Source organism: Stomoxys calcitrans, chromosome 2 (assembly GCF_963082655.1).
Source record: "Stomoxys calcitrans chromosome 2, idStoCalc2.1, whole genome shotgun sequence".
Lineage (NCBI taxonomy): Eukaryota > Metazoa > Arthropoda > Insecta > Diptera > Muscidae > Stomoxys > Stomoxys calcitrans.
Window position 1 is genome coordinate 117,041,149 of NC_081553.1, and position 25,444 is coordinate 117,066,592.

The 25,444-nt window shown below is 39.3% G+C and overlaps 1 protein-coding gene and 2 long non-coding RNA genes across 3 annotated transcripts; 2 read left to right on the forward strand and 1 right to left on the reverse strand.

Annotated features, from left to right (window-relative positions):
* The first annotated feature begins 4,049 nt into the window (after positions 1-4,049).
* Positions 4,050-5,797, forward strand: LOC131994982 (uncharacterized). The gene is made up of 3 exons (XR_009397022.1): positions 4,050-4,924; positions 4,992-5,085; positions 5,145-5,797. It is a non-coding gene; the product is annotated as an uncharacterized LOC131994982 (long non-coding RNA).
* Positions 5,798-13,821: 8,024 nt separating this feature from the next.
* LOC106081978 (mucin-2-like) lies at positions 13,822-18,875 on the forward strand. Its single transcript, XM_013244264.2, has 2 exons — positions 13,822-13,897; positions 13,990-18,875. The coding sequence occupies exons 1-2, from the start codon at positions 13,822-13,824 to the stop codon at positions 18,873-18,875; spliced, it is 4,962 nt and encodes a 1,653-aa protein (XP_013099718.2).
* A 4,023-nt stretch (positions 18,876-22,898) lies between these two features.
* On the reverse strand, positions 22,899-23,343 carry LOC131994707 (uncharacterized). Its single transcript, XR_009396868.1, has 2 exons — positions 23,303-23,343; positions 22,899-23,240 (listed from the first exon to the last, which is right to left on the reverse strand). It is a non-coding gene; the product is annotated as an uncharacterized LOC131994707 (long non-coding RNA).
* Positions 23,344-25,444: the final 2,101 nt, after the last annotated feature.

The following is a 25,444-nucleotide window of genomic DNA, read 5'->3' on the forward strand; positions in this document are numbered from 1 at the left end:
CAAATGAATTAAATTTTAAACCTGAATTAAGACATTATATACCACTAGAAACTCGAGAGAAAAATTATAACGAGATTAGATCACGCATATTTGAATTGGATTCTGTAACTGCGAATAAAAGAAACCCGCCTAAAGTGCGCGTAAAATTTGAGAAAAAAAGAAAGATTTTCAAGAATGTATTAGAGTCAATCAAACATGTAAGTCAAAATATGGACCCCAGACCTTACGCAGAGGTGGAGGTTCAAGGCATTAAACTTAAAGGCCTTTTAGATTCCGGCGCCTCAGTCAGTGTATTAGGGAAGGGTTGCCGAGAGTTCATAGAGAAATTAAGCTTGGACATAAAGAAATTGTTTTCGAATGTTCGAACTGCCGGTGGAAAAGAGTACAGAGTACTAGGAAAGGTTAAATTAGAAATCCTATATAATGAGGAAAAACATGAACTTGAACTTTATCTATGCCCAGATTTGGATCAGGAGTTATATCTCGGAATTGATTTCTGGAAACTATTTCGGCTGGCTCCGGATATTATTAAAGTCGCTCAAATCGACATCGATAAGGTCCAAAGGGATTTGATAGAGGAGGGAGAGGTGTATAAACTGAATCCCCATGTATTGAGTGATGATCAGAACGAACGATTGAAGGAGGTAGTAGCTAAGTTCGATACCTTTGAGGAAAAGGGCCTTGGTCAGACCAGCCTGGAAAAACATTCAATTCAATTGATTGAGGGTGCTGCACCATTTAAGGATAGATATTATCCCATGTCTCCAGCGGTACAGGCTCTTGTTTATGATGAGGTAGATACTATGCTCCGTCTGAAGGTTATTGAGGAGAGCAACAGTCCTTGGAGCAACAGGACCACTATTGTAAGGAAACCTGGAAAAAATCGATTTTGCTTAGACGCCCGGAAATTAAATAAATTAACTGTGAAGGACGCATATCCCCTTCAAAATATTGATGGCATTCTAAGCCGAATCGATGAGACATATTATATAAGCAGTGTGGATCTAAAGTATGCCTTTTGGCAAATTGAACTTGACGAGGAAAGTAAGCCATACACAGCGTTTACGGTGCCTGGACGTCCTCTATACCAGTTCAGAGTGATGCCATTCGGTTTATGTAACGCGGCCCAACGCTTGTGTAGGCTTATGGACCGAGTTATTCCACAGCGCCTCAAGGAAAATGTTTTTATATACTTGGACGATTTATTGATAATTTCTAGCGATTTCAATGAGCATTTAAGACTGTTGGAGGAAGTAGCTAAGTGTCTTAAAGAGGCTAATTTAACAATTGGGTTAAAAAAGTCTCAATTCTGTTTCCAGGAGCTCAAGTATCTAGGTTTTATAATTGGAAATGGCATGCTTAAGACGAACCCCGATAAGGTACAAGCGATTCGGATGATCAAGATACCGAGAAGCCCCAGGGAAGTCAGGAGCTTTTTGGGTACGGCGGGCTGGTACAGACGGTTTATTAAGGACTTTGCTTCAATATCAGCACCGTTAACCGACACTCTCAAGAAGGCAAAGAAGTTTGAAATGACTGGAAAGGCCATTGAGGCATTTGAGAGTTTAAAGAAGGCTTTGACGTCTGCACCAGTTTTGCGCCACCCTGACTTTTCGAAAAGATTTTTTATACAATGCGATGCATCGGAGTATGGTATCGGCGCCGTTCTCTATCAATTGAATGACCAGAAGGAGGAGCACCCTATAGCGTTCTATTCGCAGAAATTGAACGCATGCCAACGGAATTATAGCGTAACGGAGAAGGAGTGCCTAGCGGCGGTGATGGCTATCAAGAAATTTAGACCCTATGTGGAGATGATGCCATTCACCGTCATAACTGACCACGCCAGTCTTAAATGGTTGATGACCCTAAAGGATCTTAGTGGTCGACTGGCGCGCTGGTCACTCCAACTCCAACCATTTGATTTTGAGATCGAACATAGAAAGGGTTCAGATAATGTTGTTGCGGATATGTTGTCCAGGGCGCCCCAAGATATCATGATTGAAGAGATATCAGAAGAACTTCTTGATTTTGAGACAACAGAATTCGAAAGCGAGGAATACCTCGACCTCATAAAGACCATAACCGAAAACAAGGATAAACTTCCAGATTTGAAAATTGATGATGGATACGTTTATAAGAGAACCATTTTTGACCAGGAACTGGAACAGGAATGTAAGTGGAAGTTATGGATCCCGTCCGGTATTGCCCATGCTATTATTGAAAAAGCCCATAATACTCTAACAACCGCTCATGGTGGAGTCACGAAGACGCTAGAAAGAGTCAGAAGGTTTTTCTATTGGCCACATATGGCGAGCCAAGTTAAACGATTTGTCAAGAATTGTCAGGTCTGTAAGGAGACGAAGCCCTGTAATCAGAATTTGAGACCCAGTATTGGACAAGAAGTGATTACGGATAGGCCATTTCAAAAGCTTTATATTGATTTCTTGGGGAAGTACCCGCGATCTAAGAATGGTAATGCGTACATCTTTATCGTTGTGGATCACTTCACCAAATTCACTTTCTTGAAGGCTATGCGTGATGCTACTGCTGCCAATGTTATTCGATTTTTAATAAGTGAAATTTTTCATAAATTTGGTGTACCGGAGGTGATCCACAGCGATAATGGTGCTCAATTCATATCCAAAAGTTTTCAAGATATGATATCTGCTTATAAAATAACGCATATGAGAACCGCAGTGTACTCACCCCAATCCAATGCTTCCGAACGTGTAAATCAGTCTGTCATATCGGCCATAAGGACATATTTGAATGAAGACCATCGAGATTGGGATCTCTACTTATCGGAGATCGAGTGCGCTCTTAGAACATCAGTCCATTCGGCAACTGGAGTAACCCCTTTCTTTTCATTATTCGGTTACGAGATGTATTCTAATGGCACGGACTATAAGTTGGCACGGAAATTGCTATCCATGTCCGATCATGAGATATCTGATTTACAGCGACCGGATAAATTGGAAATGATCAGAGAGAAGGTGAAAAGGAAAATGCATGAGGCATATGAAAGAAGTTCTGAGAGGTATAATAAACGAGCACGCGTCGTTAGATTCCTACCCGGTCAAGAAGTATATCGCCGTAATACTGTTTCGTCTGATTTTGCTAAAGATCGTAATGCCAAATTTTGTAAGAAGTTTTTGAAGTGTCGAATCGTTAGACCTGTCGGCAATAACATGTATGAACTTGAAACATTACAAGGCAAGACGTTAGGTACATATCATGTTAAAGATATTCAAATATAGTGCAATATAGGTTTAGTATTGATGACTACAAACTGTGATATTAGGTTAAGAATACAAATAGCTTTAAAGATTGACAAATTTTTATTTTATGTTGTATTCGTCCTAATATTACTTTTATATAAACCTATAGTGCAATATTAAAAGATATCTGTGTACATAAATTGAGTACCTGATTATTCTAGTCGATTATTTCTTCCTTTATACGTTTGTTTTGTCCGACTTTTACAAATTTTCGTGATTATACAATTCGTTTTTAATTATACACCTTTTTTCCGTAATTATACATTTTTTGTAATTATACAACTACGTTAGTAATTATACCCCGATTTGTTTTCGCGATCCTAATTCAATTCATTGACTTTAATTTTTTTATGCCAATCCTTACCCCAAACTTTCCGAACTTCTTATCATATGCAAATGTAGTGCTAGGATCAGCCAAAACCTATAACGAGATACTAGAGGGTAAAGTGACCTTGGGACAAGTGAGCGACTTCGGTACTTCCCTGACTTTATTCATGATACCCGGCTTTGATTCAGGGTGTGGGAGTTCCCCACGTTGCACTATAACTCTTCGATACCACTTCTGATTTTCCCGCACACCAGCCCTGCCGGCGAATCTCTTGTCAGGCCAGGAGTTTTGTTGCGGGACACCCTAGTATACCACGTGCCAGAGGAAAAAAAAAATTGGCGTGGATGTCCCCTATAAAGAGGCCTTTACGTCTGCGTGGCGGCCGACTTCCACGTCACACTCCCCACTCCTAGTGCCTTCCTGCGACAGGAGAAGTTGGGATTAACTTGGGCACACCGTTCGGCAGACCAGCGACAGCAATGTGAACGTGTGGTCTGCCATGCGCAAGTTTTTTTTTGTTTTCAGTTGTTCTTATTGTCCCTCGTTGGAATGGTCAATTACTGGATCCCATTCTTACAGGCTGGGGGAAGCGGTGTTTATTTCACGGCGGCTTCCCCGGGCAAACGTTGGAGAACTGGGGCTGCCTTTTTTATATGTGGCCCGATGGCTAACCCCAGCTCTGCGAGGGGGAACCTGCCGAGAGATTGCAGACCTGATGCAAGTGATTGTCAGGATTTATGAAATACATCCATACCCAAGAGGATGGGTTTCATAAACCTGCAATCACGGCATCAGGCAGGCCACCGTAGCATGTTTCCCGGTACCTGAAAATAGAGGAAGAAAGGAATATTAATAAATAATTGCGGAGAAATGATGGAACGATATTACCTTATGGCCTTCTACCAAGAGCCACGAAGTAAACAGATGGTTTTCGCCCAGCTGACGCGTAGAGTTGCCATTGCGTATGTTATTTGCCATTGCATATGGCGAATTACTACACTGGGTGAGATTGTTGTTGGGCGGCTATACGACGATAAAGCGGTTTTCATTCATATAAAGTAGCCGCTCCAAACGAAAAGATTTAAGAGAATTTAAATGTTAGCTATTGGGTTACAAATGTTCTAAAACCGGAGTTAATGCATAAAATCAATATGGCTATTAACTCAAGATGGCTAATTTTTATGATTGAGTGAGAACAAAGTAATAAAAGAGGGTTAATTAGGCATTTTGGCGTCAGTTGAAAAGAAAAGTGCATGACATTATATCTGAGAGATGTGTATTTAAATTTGAATTGCAAAGTAATAATAAGGAAGAGGTTAGTGTTTTGTTAAGTTAACAAAATCTTGGGCAGCGGTCATTAAGGAGACGTTTTTTTTGTTTAGAAAATTCCAGTGGGTGTTTTGTGTGTCGACATAAGTCGTTTTGCTGTTTTAATCGAGACTGTGAGAAATAAATAAAGATACCAAATAAGATAAAGTGAGTTTTTAGGTTATATTTCTATGACCGAAAGGTGTTTTAAACCCTGTTATTTGCAGATAAAGCCTCCTGGACGAGAGGAGGCGAAATTTTTGTTGGTGCAAGTGGCTGGGTTAAGGCTAAAGTGAATTCCCCCCGATTCAGAAACACACATTGAACGGTGATTACCGCAAACGCCACCGTTTCATCTGGTGGTTATAAAGGTAGGCCGCTTTTTAGTTTATTGTGCCCAAAAGAGGGCGAGAGAGGAAATTCCGTCCGTTGTTGTCCAGACCGAGAGGTTTGGTTGGATGAAAAATCGTTGGTCAACGTTAATCCAGAGGTGCACAATTGTTGCCATCAGGCTATCCAAATTAGGGGAACTATCCCAGTTATCTCTGGAAAGCGGAATCTTTGCTTGTATTCGGCCGTACACTTTTGTTTTGGTGATGGCAAAAGGTACCACCAGTTGAACACCTCCAACGACTTTGAATTTGAAATTATATGAAGTCACGCACACATACTAACCTTTACTTTGAAAAGGCGAATTCGACTGATGACGAAACGTTTTATTCTCCTCCCGAAATAGATGATACCGAAAGATTAAAACCTTGGGGTTATAATGCAATAGTAATCAAACTTTTCATTACCTTTTTTTTTGTATGTGGATATTGACATGATTATTATATTTTGATTTTTTAACTACCTTCTACTTTATTTTTACCACCATATTTATTTCTTACATTATTATTTATTGACCATTTTTTTTATATTTTTTTCATATATCCTAAGTTTTAGCTTACGTTTTTTTTACTTGTTTTTATGTGATAGAATTTGCAAAACGTTCATGAGTACGCGTTTGTAGGGTGTCTATTCCCAACAGTGTGTCCCTTCTAAGAGAGCTCCCTTAGGTAGGCCAGGCTTAACCGTTTTTATTTATATTAATTTGATTATCCTTCTTTGCAAGTTCTAGTGTTCAGTGTTCAAGAAAGTTAAAAATTAGAAGATTAAGTTAATTGATTTAATGCTATAATTTAGTTAAAACTCAGTACTGTCAGTTTATTGTTGATGATTTTGATAAAAGAAAGACAGGAATCTTAATACGAATTGCGTTGGTTTTAGGCCTTTATATTTTAAATAAAATTTATGATGTTGTGACTTGTTTAAAAAAAAAAAAGAAATATGTTGTGCTAAATTGTGGATATAAGGGGGGCGTCAACGTGAGGTAGGTGTGGTGGCTTGAGCGGGATACAGGGATCATGTTTGAAGAAGGGGATGTCCACATGACCATGGTAGGGCAGGGCGACTGGAGGGTCCATCTACCTCCCACTTAGGAAGAAATCTGGGCTTGTGTGTTAGTGTTGTCTAGTTTGTTAGAACATTTTTATTTATTGATACGACCCCGGGGCGAAAGATGATGGGATGGGACCTCCCCTGATAAGGCGACGAAATCTAGCCGGTGCCCAAATCATTTTTGGCCGCAAATAGGGGCCTCGTAACAATGTATGTGCTTCCCATGGTGTTTTCCTTGTCCAACCCAACCTATGTGTCTACTCGGTGAGTGCTAACCAGTGGCTCTGACAGTCTACGAATACATAACCCCGTGGAGTATCTCATTGGAACCCCTATCCAAACCATTCACTCTTTTCAATATATTCTAGGAGATCCTTCAGAGATAAGTCTTCAAGGTATCCTAAATCAGAGGTTTCTGAATACCTGGACAGAAAAAAACAAGAGTTTAATTCTCATCAGTCTATGCTTAAGGAAATCAGGCCTTGCTATCTAGTTCTACTCCAGCTTCAGTTATATCCATTCCAAACAGTAGAGGAATTTCAACAGATCAGCAAGACCTAACTCCATTATCTCAACTAGGCCATAAAGGAACGGAAGACCTAGATAGGGCTCTATATTTACGCTTCATTAGTGCAGTACAGTAACAGAGAGGATGCTTAACATTATTCTCCTCCTCTTCGTCTCTACAGCTGCGGCAGTAGTTGTTGTGTGGTAATTTTAGGCGCCTTGCATGATTCCCAATAGGGTAGTGACTAATCAGTACAGCGATACTAACTAAATTTCCCATGAATATTCCACTAAGGAACAGGGGATACTTCTCTCATATCAATGAGCGCAGTCCGATTAAAGTTTTAAGCTCAATGATAAGGGGCTTCCTTTTTTATGCCGAGTCCGAAGGGCGTGGCGCATAGCGACTCCACTTAGTAGAGAAGTTTTAACATGGAAGGATACCTTACAAATGTAGCCAGCATTAATTAGGGGATAACCACCGCTGAAAAATGTTCTGATTTTCACACCGGGATTTGAAACCAGGCGTTTGGCTTCATAAGCGCACATGCTAACCACTGCGCCACGTTGGCCTCCAATCAATACAGCGATAAGTGTTATCAAGATCCGTCGATCCAGGCTGTTCAGGGACGCTATACGATTAAGGTAATGACTTTCAAAAACTATGCCTAGTATGGTCTAAATCGGCTCATTACCCGGTGTAGCTGCTATATAAACCGATCTACAGATATGACTTCTTCTATTACTTCCAGCAACCGTGTCAAGTATTACCCAAATCGGTATATAACCTGATATAACACCAGATTTACTTGAAATTTTGAAGATGGTATTTGTTACTGGTTTCTAACAACCATGACAGGTACAGTCCATATTTGAAAAATTCATTCAATGTACTTGTCACGTGCGATCCAATGTGGAAAGTATATAAGATTCGGACCGGACGAACTCAAAGCGCTTTTACTTGTTACTTTTACCTTTAATAGAGGCCACGTGGCCCAAAGTTTAGCTTGACCACCTATGACGCTGAACGTCTGGGTTCGAATCCTGGTGAGAACATAAGAAAACAAATTTCAGCGGTTGTTATCTTCTCACTAATGACTGGGACATTTGTGAGGTGTGTTAAATTTCCCTACTAAATAGTATTGCTCTGCGGTAGGCCGTTCGGACACGGCAATAAAGGGGGATGTCCCCATCATTAAGGACACCCCGGTTGCCGAGTTGGTAGCACACTCTGTTAAGTAGTGTGGGGTCGTGTGTCGGCGATTCTCACCAGAGACTTTGGTCTGAGCTACTGTAGCATCACTTGAAACGGACAGCACTCTTTGATACATGAGAAGCGGACGCTATACGCTTAAGGCCAGATGTTCCTTGATAGACAGCCTGTCTCAGTCGTATACCACCTGGGGCTCAATTCTCTTTCTATGAAAACACAAAATCAGAAGTTTTTTTTACGTTTTCATAACATATCTGATTCCTGTTTCGGGTAAACACAAATCGGATAAAAATTGCGGCTTCCAAGGGCTCAAGAAAACAAATCGGGAGATTGGTAGCTATATCAGGTTATAGACCGTACTTGTCACAGTTGTTGGAAGCCATAACAAATGTTCAAAATGTCAGCCCTATCGGATGAAAATTGAGGCTTCCTGGAGCTCAATAAGTCAAATCGGGAGATCGGTTTATATGGGAGCTTTATCAGGTTATTGACCGATTTAAACCGTACTTGGTACAGTTGTTGGAAGTCGTAACAGAACACTATGTGCAAATTTTCATCCAAATCGTACGAAAATTGTGGCTTCCAGGGGCTCAAGAAGTCGAAATTGGGAAATCGGTTTATATGGGAGCCATATTAGGTTCTTGACTGATTTGGAGGGTACTTGGCATAGTTATTGAAAGTCATAGCGGAACACTATGTGCAAAATTTCAACCAACCAGGTGCTCAAGAAGTCAAATTGGTAGATCGGTATATATGGGAGCTATATCAGGTTCTTGACCGATTTAGACCGTACTTACCACAGTTGTTGGAAGTCATAGCGCTTTGTGCAAATTTTAGTCAAATCGGATGAAATTGTGTCTTCTAGGGGCTCAAGAAGTCAGATCGGTAGATCTGTTTATATGGGAGCTATATAAGGGTTTTGACCGATTTAGACCGTACTTGGCACAGTTATTGGTAGTCGTATCGCATCCAAATCGGAAGCAAAATGTGGCTTCCAGGTGCTCAAGAAGTCAAATTGAGAGATCGGTTTATATGGGAGCTATATCAGGGTCTTGACCGATTTAAACGCTATTTGTCACAGTTGTTGGAAGTCGTATCAAAACACTAAGTGCGAAATTGCATCCAAATCGGATGAAAATTGTAGCTTCCAGGGGTTCAAGAAGTCAAATCGGGAGATCGGTTTATACCCACCACCATCCTATGGTGGTGGGTATTTTCATATGTAAAAGGAAATGAAAATATTTTTATACCCACCACCGAAGTATGGGGGTATGTTCATTTTGTCATTCCGTTTGCAACACATCGAAATATCCATTTCCGACCCTATAAAGCATATATATTCTTGATCAGCTTAAAAATCTAAGACGATCTGACCGTCTGTCTGTCGAAATCACGCTACAGTCTTTAAAAATACAGCTATTAAGCTGAAACTTTGCACAGATTATTTTTTGTCCATAAGCTGGTTAAGTTCGAAGATGGGCTATATTGGACTATATCTTGATATAGCCTCCATATAGACCGCTCCGCCGATTTAGGGTCTTAGGCCAATAAAAGCCACATTTATAAGTCGATTTTGCTGAAATTTGGGACAGTGAGTTGAGTTTGGCCCCTCGACAACATTCTTTAATTTGGCCCAGATCGGTTCAGATTTGGATATAGCTGTCATATAGACCGATCCGCCGATTTTGGGTCTAAGGCTCATAAAAGCCACATTTATAATCCGATTTTGCTGAGACTTGGGAAAATGAGTTGTGTTAGGCCCTTCTACATCCTTCTTTAATTTGTCCCAGATCGGTTCAGATTTGGATGTAGATGTATATAGACCGATCTCTGGTTTTAAAGTTTTGGGCCTATAAACGGAGTATTTATTGTCCGATGTCGCCCAAATTTGGGACAGTGTGTTAAGTTAAGCCCCTCGACATATTTCTACAATATGGCACAGATCGGTTCAGATCTGTGTTTCCCGATTTAAAGTTTCGGGTCCATAAAAGGCGCAATTTATTGTCCGATTTCGACGAAATTTGGGACAGAGGGTTGCGTTAGGCCCTTCGACATCCTTCTTCAATTTGGCCCAGATTTGAATATAGCTGCATATAGACCGATCTCTCGATTCAAGGTTTTGGTCCTATAAAAGGCGCATTTATTGTCCGATTTCGCCGGAATTTGGGACAGTGAGATAAGTTAAGCCCCTCAACATATGTCTGCAATTTGACCTAGATCGATAAAGATTTTCATATAGCTGCCATAAAGACCGATCTCTCGATTTAAGGTTTTGGGCCCATAAAATTTATTGTCCGATTTCGCCGACATTTAGGACAGTGAGTTGCGTTAGGCCCTTCGACATCCTTCTTCATTTTGGCCCAGATCGGTTCAGATTTGAATATAGCTGCCATATAGACCGATCTCTCGATTTAAGGTTTTGGGCCCATAAAAGGCGCATTTATTGTCCGATTTCGCCGAAATTTGGAACAGTGAGTTGCGTTAGGCTCTTAGACATTTTTCTGCAACTTGGCCAAAATCGGTCCAGATTTGGATATAGCTGCCATATAGAACGATATCTCGATTTAAAGTCGTGGCCCCATAAAAGGCGCATTTATTGTCCGATTTCTCCGAAATTTGGGACAGTGAGATGTGCTAGGCTCTTCGAAATTTTTCTGCAACTTTACCAAAATCGGTCCAGATTTGGATATAGCTGCTATATAGACCGATATCTCGATTTAAAGTCTTGGCCCCATAAAAGACGCATTTATAATCCGATTTCACTGAAATTTGACACTGTGACTTATGTTAGGCTTTTCGACATCCGTGTCGTAAATGGTTCAGATCGGTTTAGTCTTAGAACAATGACTTGTACTAATTAGTTTTTGGTCCAAATCGGAACATATTTCCACATAGTTGCTATGGGGCATAAGGTATGCATATTTCACTGGATTTTGACGAAAGGTGGTTTACATATATACCCGAGGTGGTGGGTATCCAAAGTTCTGCCCGGCCGAACTTAACGCCTTTTTACTTGTTTTCATTACATGTTTTTACTTGTTTTCATTACATGTTTTCACAGAAAGAGAATTGGGCCCCTGGTCTCTGCTTGTCTAAGATAGTGATTGAAGTAGTCCGTTTTAACAAGCCCCAGCGGCATTGTGACCGGAAGTCGTCCTGGAGTTTGTTGGAACTCCTGTGTTTAGATAGGCATTTTGGCAAGTGGACGTGTTGCTCGTAACGTTTTCAAGTTTGCTTGCCTGTTAAGGCAAAGACCATTTATATCACAATTTTTCGTCCATTTCCCTTTCGAGACGAGCTTAATGATCGAAAATTTCTTGCAATGTAAAAAGAAGGCAAGAAATCGCAAGGAGCTCCAATGTAGCACCATTAAACTCAAACTTAAGACCCACACCATCAGATGCTTGCGAAATATACTTAAGATCTGGTGGCCCAGAGTCGTCTCTAACGAGCAACTTCTTGATATAGCCGACGAAGACAACATCAAGTCTCAAATAAAAAGAGAGAAATATAGTTGGTTTGGGCACACACTAAGAAAGCCATATGTCGAGATATATGTATGTCATGCAATACTTAAATGGAACCCACAGGGTTCGTGAAAACGAGAAAGACCACGGGCATCATACAAACGCAAAATTTTTATTGAAACCCAGAAATCATTCAATGAACTCAAAAACTTAGCAACTGAAAGACCGACGGGAGATTCTACGTACACAGCCTATGTTTCTGATGGAATTTGCCGATTATCTTCTTCTTCTTATATATAAAAATCATTTTGTGTATGTTTGTAGGTTGTTTGTTTGTTCCTTATAGACGCAGAAACGGTTGAACCTATTTTCTTGAAAATTTCACAGATGGTGCATAATGATCCCGTGGTGAAAATAGGGTACTACATTTTTTGATATCTGAAGAGGGCGGACCCTCCCCCTATCCCTAATTTGCAGAAATGCCAGATCTCGGAAATGGGTGGTGCGATTTAAGCCAAATTTTGTGTGCTCTTAAGAGACATAAAAACAAAAATTTTGTATCCAAATTTCGGATGGGGTACCTAGGGGGGCCCCCACCCTCAAAATTTACCATATATATATACATCGACCAATCACGACAATATGGGACTCAAATGAAAGGTTTTTAAGATCAGAAAACGTATCTGATATTCAATTGTCGGACTAAGTGTTTGGGGGACCACCCAAAAAACCCCCCCACATTTACCTACCATTGCAATATTGGACTCAAATGAAAGGTATTTGCGAGTAGAATACGAATCTAATATCCAAATGTGGGACCACGTTTCTGGGAGTCCACCCTCTTCCCCAAAATACGAATCTGATAGCCTGAGAATACGAATCTGATATCCAAATGTTTGACCAAGTGTTTGGTGGGCCGCCTCTCCCCAAAACATTCCCCAAAGGGGAAAAATTTACGACCATAACAAAATTGGGCTCAAATGAAAGGTTTTTGTCTATGGGGCCACCCCACCCCCATAATACCACCCATATAGGAAGTATTTGCTTACCATTGCAATATAGGGAATTTGATACATATTTTCAGGGCCGAGTTACTGAGTGGCCACCCCCATAATAGCACCCATATAGGAAGTATTTGCTGACCATTGCAATATAGGGAATTTGATACATATTTTCGGGGCCAAGTTACTGAGTGGCCACCCCACCCACCCCCAAACCGATCATTTTTGCCGACTATGGAAATAAGGGGCTCAAATGAAAGGTATTTGGGACGTATTTGCTCACTAAGACAATTTGGGTCTTCAAGACAGTGGAGCTCGATATTGATAGTTATTAGGGTCCATACTCCAAACCAGACATATTTGCTGACTTTTGTAATAAGGGGTTTAAATGAATGGTATTTGAGATTAGAAAACGAATTTGATATCCAATTTCAAGGAAAATAGCATTATGGGGTTCATATGAAAGGTACTTGAGATGTATGAGAATAAAGCACGATGCTGATATATTTTCAGGGTAAAGTGTGTGGGGGACCACCCCAATCCCTAAAACACCCCCAAATCGGTCATATTTACCGACCATGTCAATGTGGATCTCGAATGAAAGGTATTTGGGACCAATTTTCTGTGGGGTAGCCCTTGCCCAAAATACCCCACAAACAGCAATTATTTACTGACCATCGCAATATGGGGTTCAAATACGAATCTGATATCCATATGTGGGACCATGTATAAAAGTAAAAGAAGGCGCAGCGGAGCGGGCCCGGTTCAGATGGTAATAATATAGTTGTACGATTGACAAGTTCAAATCAGATCTTATATGGTGGCCAACAAATTACTTGATTTGTGTCAATGCTATACCAGATATTGTTTTAATATTCTTTTATTTTTTTTAGACAAATGTTCTTAAAAACTCGTTGAACATTGATCTGAATGTGGACATGGGAATGTTCAATTAATTTTTTTTTTTTTCTTGGGATCTCAAACTGTTGCACAGACTAGAGATTCTTTATAAAATCGCATGTGCTCTATTGCGACCAGACGACAAAAGAAAACAATGGCTGGATTTCTTGCTCATTAGTGAAATCCGAAATAGGCACACCCTTACAAAAAGCAATGGTTTAGATTAAACAAATTTTACCTGAATATGTTGCAAAATTTTCCAAGCGTTCCTTAGTAGAGACCAGGTATCGTGATTATGTTGTAAACCATTTGGCCATCTAAGCCACTTACAATGTGCAAATAAACAAAAGGAAAACCCCTTTTTATGGTAATGATGATGACGGCAAAAGGCATTACCCAAATGGCAATAAGTAGGCACATCTCCAAGAACCGTAAAAAATACAATTGGACAGGTAATAATGTTGGCTGGGATTAAAGAGAATGACAAGTATTTAAGATACTGTGCAATTCCTTATTACCAAACAGTTATCTTTTGATATTGCAGCTATGAAGACGTCAAGGATATTGGGAACAATTCTGGTCGCTTTGCTAATTAACATCATTAGTTATGGTGAGGCTCAAGTGCCTGTCTACAAGCCAGCGGTAAAGAATAAATCAATAGATTATCGTATGTCCTTGGCGCAGATATTGAACATGCCTGAAGTTAAAACGAACCCCTACAACCTATTCAAATCAAGGGAAGAGTTTATTTACTTTGCCGAAAAATACATAAAAAATCGCAAAATATATGACTATAAAGTCTATCGACCTTATGAACCAGCAGCGAAACCGACGCCCTCCTTGGCCTATGAATATGTCAGAAGAATATTGGAATCCTTGAATATTTTGAACCCAGCATGGAATGGAGGAAATGAAATTGAAAATTCTGATGGTACATCAACTACTTCATCCACAGTGAATAAAGATGTGTCACAGCTTTCTACCACCGAGGGACCGCTTGTAACAAATTCCACAGAAGGAATAAAAAATGAAACTTATATTCAAAGCACTACCCTTGAAAGTTCTATGGCAGAAACCACGACACCTGCCGCTGAAGGAATGCTTCCTTATGACAAGAATTATACCTCAACTACTGAGTCAATTTTTACCATTCCAATTAGTACCACTGAAGCCTATGTTAACTATACGTCCACCACAGAGGAACTAATGTTTACATCTTTGCCGGAAACTACAGAAAGTTTTGCACCACACTCTACAACAGAAGCTCAATATTCAACATCAGTGGAAACAACGGAAGCAGTAGATTATAGCGATCGAGATCACAAGACATCAACTGAATCAGCATTTACTACTCCAGCAAATATATTCGTCGGTACAAGTGAATCCACAATTGTACTAAGCACTGATCCAAGTTTTCCTACGGAATTAACAACACATGAAGCAGTCCAATCCACTCCAACAGAAAATGAAGACACTACTACCACTAGTAGTTCCCAAAGTAAGACAGAGACAACCTCCGCTAGTTGGATATTGGATTCAACAACTGCAGATGTATTTTTCCCTACAACTTCCATGACTTTTGTTGGAAATGAAGTGGAGCAAACAACAGAAGTTAGTGCAGAATTTATTCCTACAACTTCTGAGAATCCACCAGGATATGAGAGTAATGAAGAGACAACTAATCTTTACTTCAGCACAAATTTCACTTTTGATCCAATAACAAATGAACAGTCAACTCCTTCATACGAGGTTGATAACAATATAGATGCTACTACAGAAAATGAATATAACTCCAGCGGTGTTATACTACAATACCAAACCACCTGGCCGACGCTATTTGAAACAACAACATACGAAGCAATTGAATATTCGCCCACAGATGAACCTTCTACAAATGAACAGACAACTCCTTCATACGAGTTTAACTCCAGCGATGTTTTGAGTCAGTATCAAACCACCTGGCCTACGGTGTTTGAAACCACAACTAACGGTATAATTGAATATTCGACCACAGATGAATCTGCTACCATAGAAACCAACAGTGCTTCCATTCAAGAAACCACAACTTTTGGTACACCTGAATATTCTACTGCAGAAAATGAATTTAATTCCAGCGGTGTTATAATACAATACCAAACCACCTGGCCTACAGTGCTTGAAACAACAACTAACGGTATAATAGAATATTCGACCACAGATGAGTCTGCTATTCTAGAAACCAACACTGCTTCCTTTCACGAAACCACAACTTTTGATACACCTGAACATTCTACTGCAGAAAAAGAATTTAACTCCAACGGTGTTATAATACAATACCAAACCACCTGGCCTACAGTGTTTGAAACAACAACAGACGTGACAACTGAATATTCGACCACGGATATATTATCTGTTCCAAAAACCAGCCCTTCTGCCGTTCAAGAAACCACAACATTTGATACAACTGAGTATTTTACTCTAGAAAATGAATTTAACTCTAGCGCCATTATGACTCAATATCAAACCACCTGGCCTATGGTATTTGAAACAACAACATACGATACAACAAAATATTCCACCATAGATCCATATGAAAATTATTCAAAACTTCGATCGGTAGCTGAAGATTCTAGTCCGGCCACAGTTTTGTATCCAACAACAGAACCGGATATTCCTACAACAACAACTACTGGCAATATTGAGTATTCTACCTCAGATATGTCTTCTAATCTTGATGCTTCTTTGGAGCACATAAAATTGAAAACAGATCAATCTAACGAATTCGAGATGCCAGTTTACTCCACTGAAAGTAATGAACTTTCCATTTCTGATATGGACCAAACAACCAACTTAGAAAGCATCATGTTTGCCGATGCATTTGTACCACATATGCTAGAGAATCTAAAAGAATCTGTGGATCAAACGACCAATGCTGGAACATTTGAAACCACAACATTTACTGATGAAGTTCAACCTACATCTGATACCTTCCCAAATACAGAAGAAACAACAACACTTGTAATTGAAGCTGCTTTCAGTGAGGCATTAGAGTTCGATGGAACAACTAGCCCAAGCATTATTGAAACAACGACCACCGATTATACTCCTACCGAAGGAAGTTTAAGTCTAACCGCAACAGAAGATGCTTCTTACGCCTTGGTTGAAACCCCAAAAACTTTAGATTTAACCATAGCTTCTTCAGCGAATGTTGATAATGAAACTAATGCAGAATATGTGCCAACTTCAACAACGGAAATCGCAATCGAAACAACTTCTAGCTCCTTTACTCCAGAAGTAAAAGATGACTATGAGGAAACTGAAATATATCAAACCATTGACCCCAGAATGTATGAAACAACAACAGTTGGTTCAACTACCAACGAGGGGTCTTCGGTTCTGCAGGATATGTTAGGTCATATACCAAAAGAAGGTTTAATCGAGGCTGCGACCATAATTGAGTCCACTGAGCCCTTAGATATACCCATAAAAACTTTACAAAGTATTGACAGCGTAACTGAGCAAGAGTATCAACCCACATCAACAATGGAACCAATGGTTAAAGCGGAAGACCTGACTGGTTTACCACAAAAACTTTCTAGTTTTTATGGCTCAGCTTTAAAAGATGACTATGAATATACAATGGATACCATGGACTCTACCTCATCGCCCCATACAGAGACTTTAACAGTTTTAGATACGCAATATACAACATCTTATACTGAAAAAGTATTTCCCTCAATACCTTTGAAAGAGTTACAGTCCCATGTTGATGGCACATCCAATAGAAGAATGAAAGCATTTGCAATTGACAATACTCTGGAAAACGATAATTCTTTTATTCCTGACACAGAATTGGCGAACAAATTGGACCAATTCGCCACTGTGAAAAAAGAATTCTTGGAGCAGTTTACTGATGCAACCATATCTTCTCTACTAACAACCTCAGCGGAATTCCCTTCTTCAACACTACCATATGCAACTGATACCGATATCTCCGAAGAAACTACAACCTTGAGAGAAGAAGAATATGTGACAGAAAATTCACCAACATCTGCAAACTTTGAAACTGAAGCGTTTACTCTTAACATCGAAAATGTTGATAAACAAACAAGTTATCCGACAGAAGAACCGGCTTTGGAATATACAACTGAAACCAACATCTTGCCCTCTACAACTGTCATATACGATTCAACAGAATACCCTTCCACAACAGAGTCTTTGATATATTTAGAAGAAGAAATTAATGAAGGCACCACTACAGAAATTATTCCAGAAAGCACAACTTATAGTTTCCCTTCAACAACTGATTTCCCTATAACAACCGATGAGTCTTATAGATCTACCACCGAAATTTGGGAGGAAGTGGCAGTATATGAAGATGATGAATTTTTTACAGAATCCCCTACTGAGAACTTTAATCTTACTACAATAAGAAATTCGCCACAACTTCCTACTTCTACTGAGTCCTCTGATACTACGACTGAAACTTTACAGGAAGCACCGTATATAGAATCGTCATTAGATTCCACTAGAGAATCTTCTAAATCTTTGACTTCCTTGCCAGCAACCCCAACATACAGCCTAGAAGATCTCGCTACTTCAACAAAATCTTATACAGCTACCACTGAAATCCTAGAAGATTATTCTGCAAAATCCACAACTGAACCTCCAATGCCACTTTTTAAACTTGCAGCAAATGGTTCCACACAACTGGACACTTTAGCTGAGAGTTCAGGTTTTCCCAATGACATTTCAAAAAAAGCATCCAGCAATCCATACAAGAAATTCTCTAAAAACAACGTATCATCCATGACTGCCACAGCAAAAGAGTTAACTCCATCAATAGTGGGAAAAACAATAGAAAGATCCCAAGATTCCGAACTTGCTAAAGTGGAAGATAATCTTGAACTCCTACAAGTAATAACATCGACAATTGCAAATTTAGACATCAAAACAACAACAACATTAGTTTCCGAAAAGGAACCTACATTATCAACGCAGAGTTCCAACACTGTAACCAACAGTGAATCCATAGTTGATGGTTATACTACGGTATCATCCATATCAAGTTTCCATAACGATTTTGATACCACCACTCCCTCACTCCAAGATTCTGAAACAACAACCGCTTTTCAGCAAAATGAAACCGTGTCAAATAAGCTCACTGAAATCTTAAATTCAACGGAAACAACAAATCTTTCCGGATCCGAAAGTTTACAACCCAAACTGAACAACAGTTCCTCCAATGAATTACATTTAGCAAATAATGAAGTCCATTCAATACAAAATATCGAAGAACCAACTAATTTACCAGTTATAAATGCAGATGAAGACTTTGGTACAATTTATAGATATAGATCAGGATCCCGATCTCTTAAGTTAGATAATGGTAACAGCTTACCACCAAAGAAAATAAGATATTCATCTGATGTAATGCCTACTTTAGACTAAATGCTTATATATAGCTTTAATATAATTTTTAGTCCGAATTTAGCTTGTAATTAGTCATAAGTTCACTTGTAGCTATTTATTTAAAAAAAAAAAAAAAAAAAATATTAAAAAAAAAACAATTTTTAATTCTAATTTCGAAGGTCTTTTTAATTTTATGGGGCTAAAGGGGCACATGTAGGACTAGCACAATATCTCTGAATTCCACATCTTCAATGATGTACTATTCAGTACGGGGTTTGCAATTTACGAACATGTGTTCAAATATGGTAACATTACTACATTATGTAAGTATTACCAACTTTATTAAAGATGCTGTAAATTCCATTAGCAGAAGCCGCCATCAAGGAATCCATGTAACGATACGAAGTGCGATTCACTACTTATGTTTAAGATGTGGAGCGAAGCCACCTCTCGACAGGCGAAAATTACACTATATAAGACACTGATACTACCTGCAATGTTGTATTGCCCTGAAGCATGAGTAGTTGCGAAAGCAAATGAGGCAGAACTTGGAGTATTTTAGAGAACAATCCTTCGTAAAATATATGGACCAGTTTGCGATAATGGAGAATATAGGCGTCGTATGGAACATGAGCTGTATGACGACGATAGCATAGTTAAATGCTTTGAAATATAACGGTTGCATTGGCTAGGTCATGTTTCTCTATCAATTCATAGAGATGGGTTTCTAATGGGTAAATACCCAAAGCTCGGGTATTTATTGGGTAAATACCTTTATTTGGGTATTTATAATTTTGCAGATATTTTGGGTATAAAAAATTTTTTCAAACATTTTTTGATGATTTCGTATTCTTTGTATATAAACCTGATCTTCTGATCTCATAACAAGTAAAAGCGTGCTAAGTTCGGCCGGGCCGAATCTTATATACCCTCCACCATGGATCGCATTTGTCCAGTTTTTTTTCCGGCATCTCTTCTAAGGCAAAAAAAGGATATAAGAAAAGATTTGCTCTGCTATTAGAGCGATATCAAGATATGGTCCGGTTTGGACCACAATTAAATTATATGTTGGAGACCTGTGTAAAATCTCAGCCAATTCGAATAAGAATTGCGCTCTTTGTGGGCTCAAGAAGTAAAATAGAGAGATCGATTTATATGGGAGCTGTATCGTGCAAAATTTCATTTCAATCGGATAAGAATTGCGCACTCTAGAGGCTCAAGAAGTCAAGACCCCAGATCGGTTTATATTGCAGCTATATCAGGTTATGAACCGATTTGAACCATACTTGGCACAGTTGTTGGATATCATAACAAAACACGTCGTGCAAAATTTCATCCCAATTGGATAAGAATAGCGCCTTCTAGAGGCTCAAGAAGTCAAGACCCAAGATCGGTTTATATGGGAGCTATATCAAAACATGGACCGATATGGCCCATTTACAATACCAACCGACCTACACTAACAAGAAGTATTTGTGCAAAATTTCAAGCGGGTATCTTTACTCCTTCGGAAGTTAGCGTGCTTTGACAGACAGACGGACGGACGGACGGACATGGCTAGATCGACATAAAATTTCACGACGATCAAGAATATATATACTTTATGGGGTCTCAGACGAATATTTCGAGTAGTTACAATCAGAATGACGAAATTAGTATACCCCCCATCTTATGGTGGAGGGTATAAAAACGGATTTTAGTTATATATACCCGCTGTATAAACCGATCTCCAGACTTAAAGTCTTGAGGCAATAAAATGGTCATTTTTCATCCGATTTCGATGAGATTTGGCACAATGAGTTCTGGTAGACCCCATTATCATTTCTGTGAAGTGCGGATCAGATCGGACTATATTTGGATATAGCAGCCCTTAGACCGACCACCCGATCTCCCGCTAAAGGGTATTGAGGCCATAAAAGATCCATTTAGTACCCAAATTCGATGAAATTTGGCACAGTGTGTTCTGGTAGTCCCCTACCCATTCCTGTCAAATGTGGTACAGATCGTACAATATTTGGATATAGCTGCCATATATACCGATCTTCCGATATTGTGTAATGAGCCTATAAAAAGGGCATTTTTTTACCCACCACCAAAGGATGGGGGTATATTCATTTTGTCATTCCGTTTGCAACACATCGAAATATCCATTTCAGACCCTATCTACATATATATAAAAATCAATTTGTGTTTGTTTGCAGGTTTGTTTGTTTGTGTGTCCCTTATAGACTCAGAAACGGCTGAACCGATTTTCTTGAAATTTTCACAGATGGTAGAGCATGGCTCGCCAATGGATATAGGTTACCCCGTTTTATGATATCCACGAAGGGGTGTATCCTTCCCTACATTTTTTGATATCTGAAGGGGGCGGACCCTCCCCCTTACCCTAATTTTCAGAAACGCCAGATCTCGAAGATGGGTAGTGCGATTTAAGCGAAATTTTGTGTGCTCTCATATAGTACCCTAAAAATAAAAATTTGGCATCCAAATTTCGGATGGGGTACCTAGGGGGGCTGTCCCACCGTAAAATCTACTAAACATATATATGGGACAACAATATGGGAGTTAAATGAAAGGTATTTAGGATAAGAAAACGTATCTGGTATCCAATTGTCGGGCCAAGTGCTAGGGGGACCACCCCAATCCCCAAAACACCCCTAAATAGGACATATTTACCGACCATCGCAATATGGGACTCAAATGAAAGGTATTTGCGAGTAGAATACGAATCAGATATTCAAATGTGGGACCACGTTTCTGGGGGTCCACCCCTTTCCCAAAACACCCCCCAAGCAGGACTTATTTACTGACCATAGGAATATGGGGCTTAATAAAAGGTATTTGAATGCAGAATACGAATCTGATATCCAAATATGGGACCAAGTGTTTGAGGGGCCGCCTCTCACCAAAAACATCCCCAAAAGGGGACAAATTTACGACCATAGCATTATGGGGCTCAAATGAAAGGTCTTTGGGAGTAGAGCACGAATTTGATATCAATATTCGGGGAAACTGTCTATGGGGCTACGCCACCCCCACAACACCACCCAAATAGTAAGTATTTTCTGCCTATTGCAATATGAGGCTAGAATAAGAGGGTTTTTAAGGTGGAACACGAATCCGATATATATTTTCAAGGCCAACTCGCTGAGTGGCCGCCCATCCCCAAAACAGCCCCCAAGCCGGTCATGTTTGCCGACTATGGAAATATGGGGCTCAAATTAAAGTTATGTGAGAGTAGACTACGTATCTGATATCAACATTAGGGGCCAACTGTCCAGCGGAAGTCCCACCACCATAACAACCCCCAAATAGGACGTATTTGCTCACCAGGACAATTTGGGTCTTAAAGAGAGTGGAACTAAATATTCATAGTATTTAGGGTCAATACCCCAAACCGGACATATTTGCTGACTTTTGCCTTTAAATGAGATTAGAAAACGAATTTGATATCCAATTTTGAGGGCAATGGCAATATGGGGTTCAAATAAACGATATATAGATATATGTGGAGCTTAAATGAAAGGTATTGGGGGGTAGAGCAAGAATTGATACCCATTTTCGGGACCAATTTTCTGAGGATCTACCCCTATCCCAAAATACCCCACAAACAGGAATTTTTTGTGACTATCGAAATATGGGGCTCAAATAAAGGTAGTAGAATACGAATTTGATATCCAAATGTAGGACCACGTATTTAGGGCATCACCCCTTTCCCGAAACACCCCCAAAGGGAAAAAATTTTTCGGCCATGCCAATATGTGGCTCAAATTAAAGGTATTTAAGATTAGAAAACGAATTTGATAACCTATTTTGGGGCCATGTTTTTGGGGGACGCCTCATACTGTAAACTCCTCTTAAGCCAATGGCAATATGGGGTTTAAATAAATGGTATTTGAGAGATATTTTGTAAAAAAAACATGGTTTCTATTGTTGGGGATGGGTGCCGCGGGGACCAACCAAAACCCGCCAATTGGATATATAGACCAATCAAGACAATATAGAGTCATGTGTTTGAGGAGCCACCCCACCCCAATATACCTTCCTATTATATAAAAGCTATTTGGGGTGAAAATTTATTGATTTTTGGGGAAATTTAAATTCATTTTCGGGACAAAGTCCCTGGGGTCCAACCCACCGTCAAACACAAATTATTTACCAATCGTGCCATTGTGGGACTCATATGAAATATTTCTGAAAGTAGAGCACGAAACTTATATTTACTTTAATGGCCAAGTGACCACCCCCGTAATACCCCCTAAACCCGATAAAATCGCCAGCATTCATCACCGCTTTAAATTTTGTCCCAAGTTCCACCAGAGTTCGAACGCAGGCGTTCAGCGTCATAGGTGGACAGAGGCTACAGTAGCACAATATCCACATTCAGGGCGAAGTGTCCACACCCTAAAAAGATATTAGAGAGTTAAAGAAGGCGCAGCAAAGCGGGCCCTGTCCAGCTAGTTTACCATAGAAGTGACGAAGTTTATTAAAACTGTATAGCACTTCTGAGTTTCAAACAAAAAGTTTGAAATAAATACAATGACAACTTAACGTCGACATTATTTCTAAGTCCTTATGAAAGCAATGAGATTTACCTTCACTCAAATTTTTTCTTCCATTTGCCAACTAAAAATGTGTATGCTTAAACATGTGGTTATTCAATTCATTCAACATTAACTAACCCCTTTACTAAAATTGAAGGATTTTTTGATAATTAGTAAAAACCAAGATACACACTGGACAACCCAACTAGAAACCTTAAAATTTCTTTCAATAGCCACATAAGCAGGTAATTTTAGTATTTTAAAATGTGAACGACAAATGCAAATGGAAAACCCCCCGCGAGGAGTCCTCTCTCATTCATATGTATTGCGCGAGAACAGAGCGAAGTCATGTGGCGAATGTTTCATAATTTTCATTGTTCTGGCTGATATTCCAAATATGAATTATGAGGGATTTCCATTATTACATGTACAATAACCGTTGTTCTATTCAATAACCATGCAAAAGGCACGTCTGACAGGAGCCTTAAGAAAACAATTGAATATAGAAATGGTTAACCCTTTTGTGAGGACATGCTAAGGAAGAACGCATCAACAGGTAAACTAGATCAGAAAAATTTAAACTTCCTAGAGTATTTAAGATGCTCTGCTTACTTGAGGATATCAACAGTCTTTGGTTGTTACTCTTAGCAAAATGTTGTTAAAAATTCAAACTATTATCGTTATAACAAACTTCATTTGTTCCTGGACTACAGCAATGAATCCAGCGCCTGTTAACCGTTTATCTCTTCAACAAATTTTAAACTTACCAAAACATCTCAAAACTTCCAATGATGTGATTAAGCCTCGAGTAGAATTTGCTAAATATATTGGAAAATATATAGAAAAGCGAAAACCGTATAATTACAAGGTCTATCAGCCCTATGTTCCAAAGATCAAGTCTAGAAACATAGCAAAAGATTATATCCGAAAGACTTTGGAGTCAGTAAGTTTTCTTAATCCCCAGTTTAAGATTAACAGGCATGATGACAAAGGCAAAGCTCGTACTAAAACTATGTTTGCAATGAGAAATAAATTTGTTCCTTTCGCCAAGGATTTGAAAGTGGTGTCTACAAAATCTGAAAAACCTTCGGCATCGATAGCAACTGTATACTCTTCAAACTCAAGAAATGGAATCAAGAAAACTGGAGATTTGGCCAAGTTGTTCCATAGCCAGGGACTTTTAAAGGAAAAATTGGCCCTAACAAATAGCAAAGATGGAATAACAGATACCTTCAGGGAAAGTAAGTTTAATTTAAGCCATCATAAAGGAAAGGCAGATTCACATCCAGACTTTCACAATTTTTCTACATCATATGAAGCGGGAAGACTTTTCACCTCTGTTGTAACTGAAGATGTAAATAAAACAAACAACGGTAAAGAAACCATTTCGATTGGTTTTAAATTGTGTAATCCCGAATCGAAGAAAGGATGGGACTCCAGCATATCCAGATCTACTGAACCTATTCCTTTGGAACTAAGAGGGTTTAGCAACTCTGTCCATCAGGCTTCAATAAGTGCAGTGCCTCAAGAAATGAAAGATGATAAGCTAGTTATTACTGGATCATTAAAACAAATAAATTTCCAAAATTCGGTAAAGGAGCCTTTCAACAACAATACGACTTCTAATATTATTTCGAAATACCCAACCCCGAAGAATAAATTGCACAATAGCGCAATGTTTTTGGTAGATGTAACTACTGAACCAATACCAAAGTTGGGTAACACTTTTTATCCACTATTTAAAGTGCAACATAACATTGAAGATTACATCTCAGCAACTGACGCAAAACCTTTCTCACCCATAACAACTACCTCATATGGAGCTGGAGAGAAATCAATGCCTACAATCACCAATAATGGCAACATAACTTTGACGGCAGATCCCTATATAAGCGATCCAGAACTCAAGAAGGAATTAAACTCTAGCAAAATTTCCAATGTGGATTTAGCCACCGAATCAATTCCATTGGCTACAGAAAAGTTGTATAAAAGTGATTATGCAGTATCAAATGATAAGAAGATTACATACCCCAGCAGAATTGCCATGGTAGAACCTAATTTAAC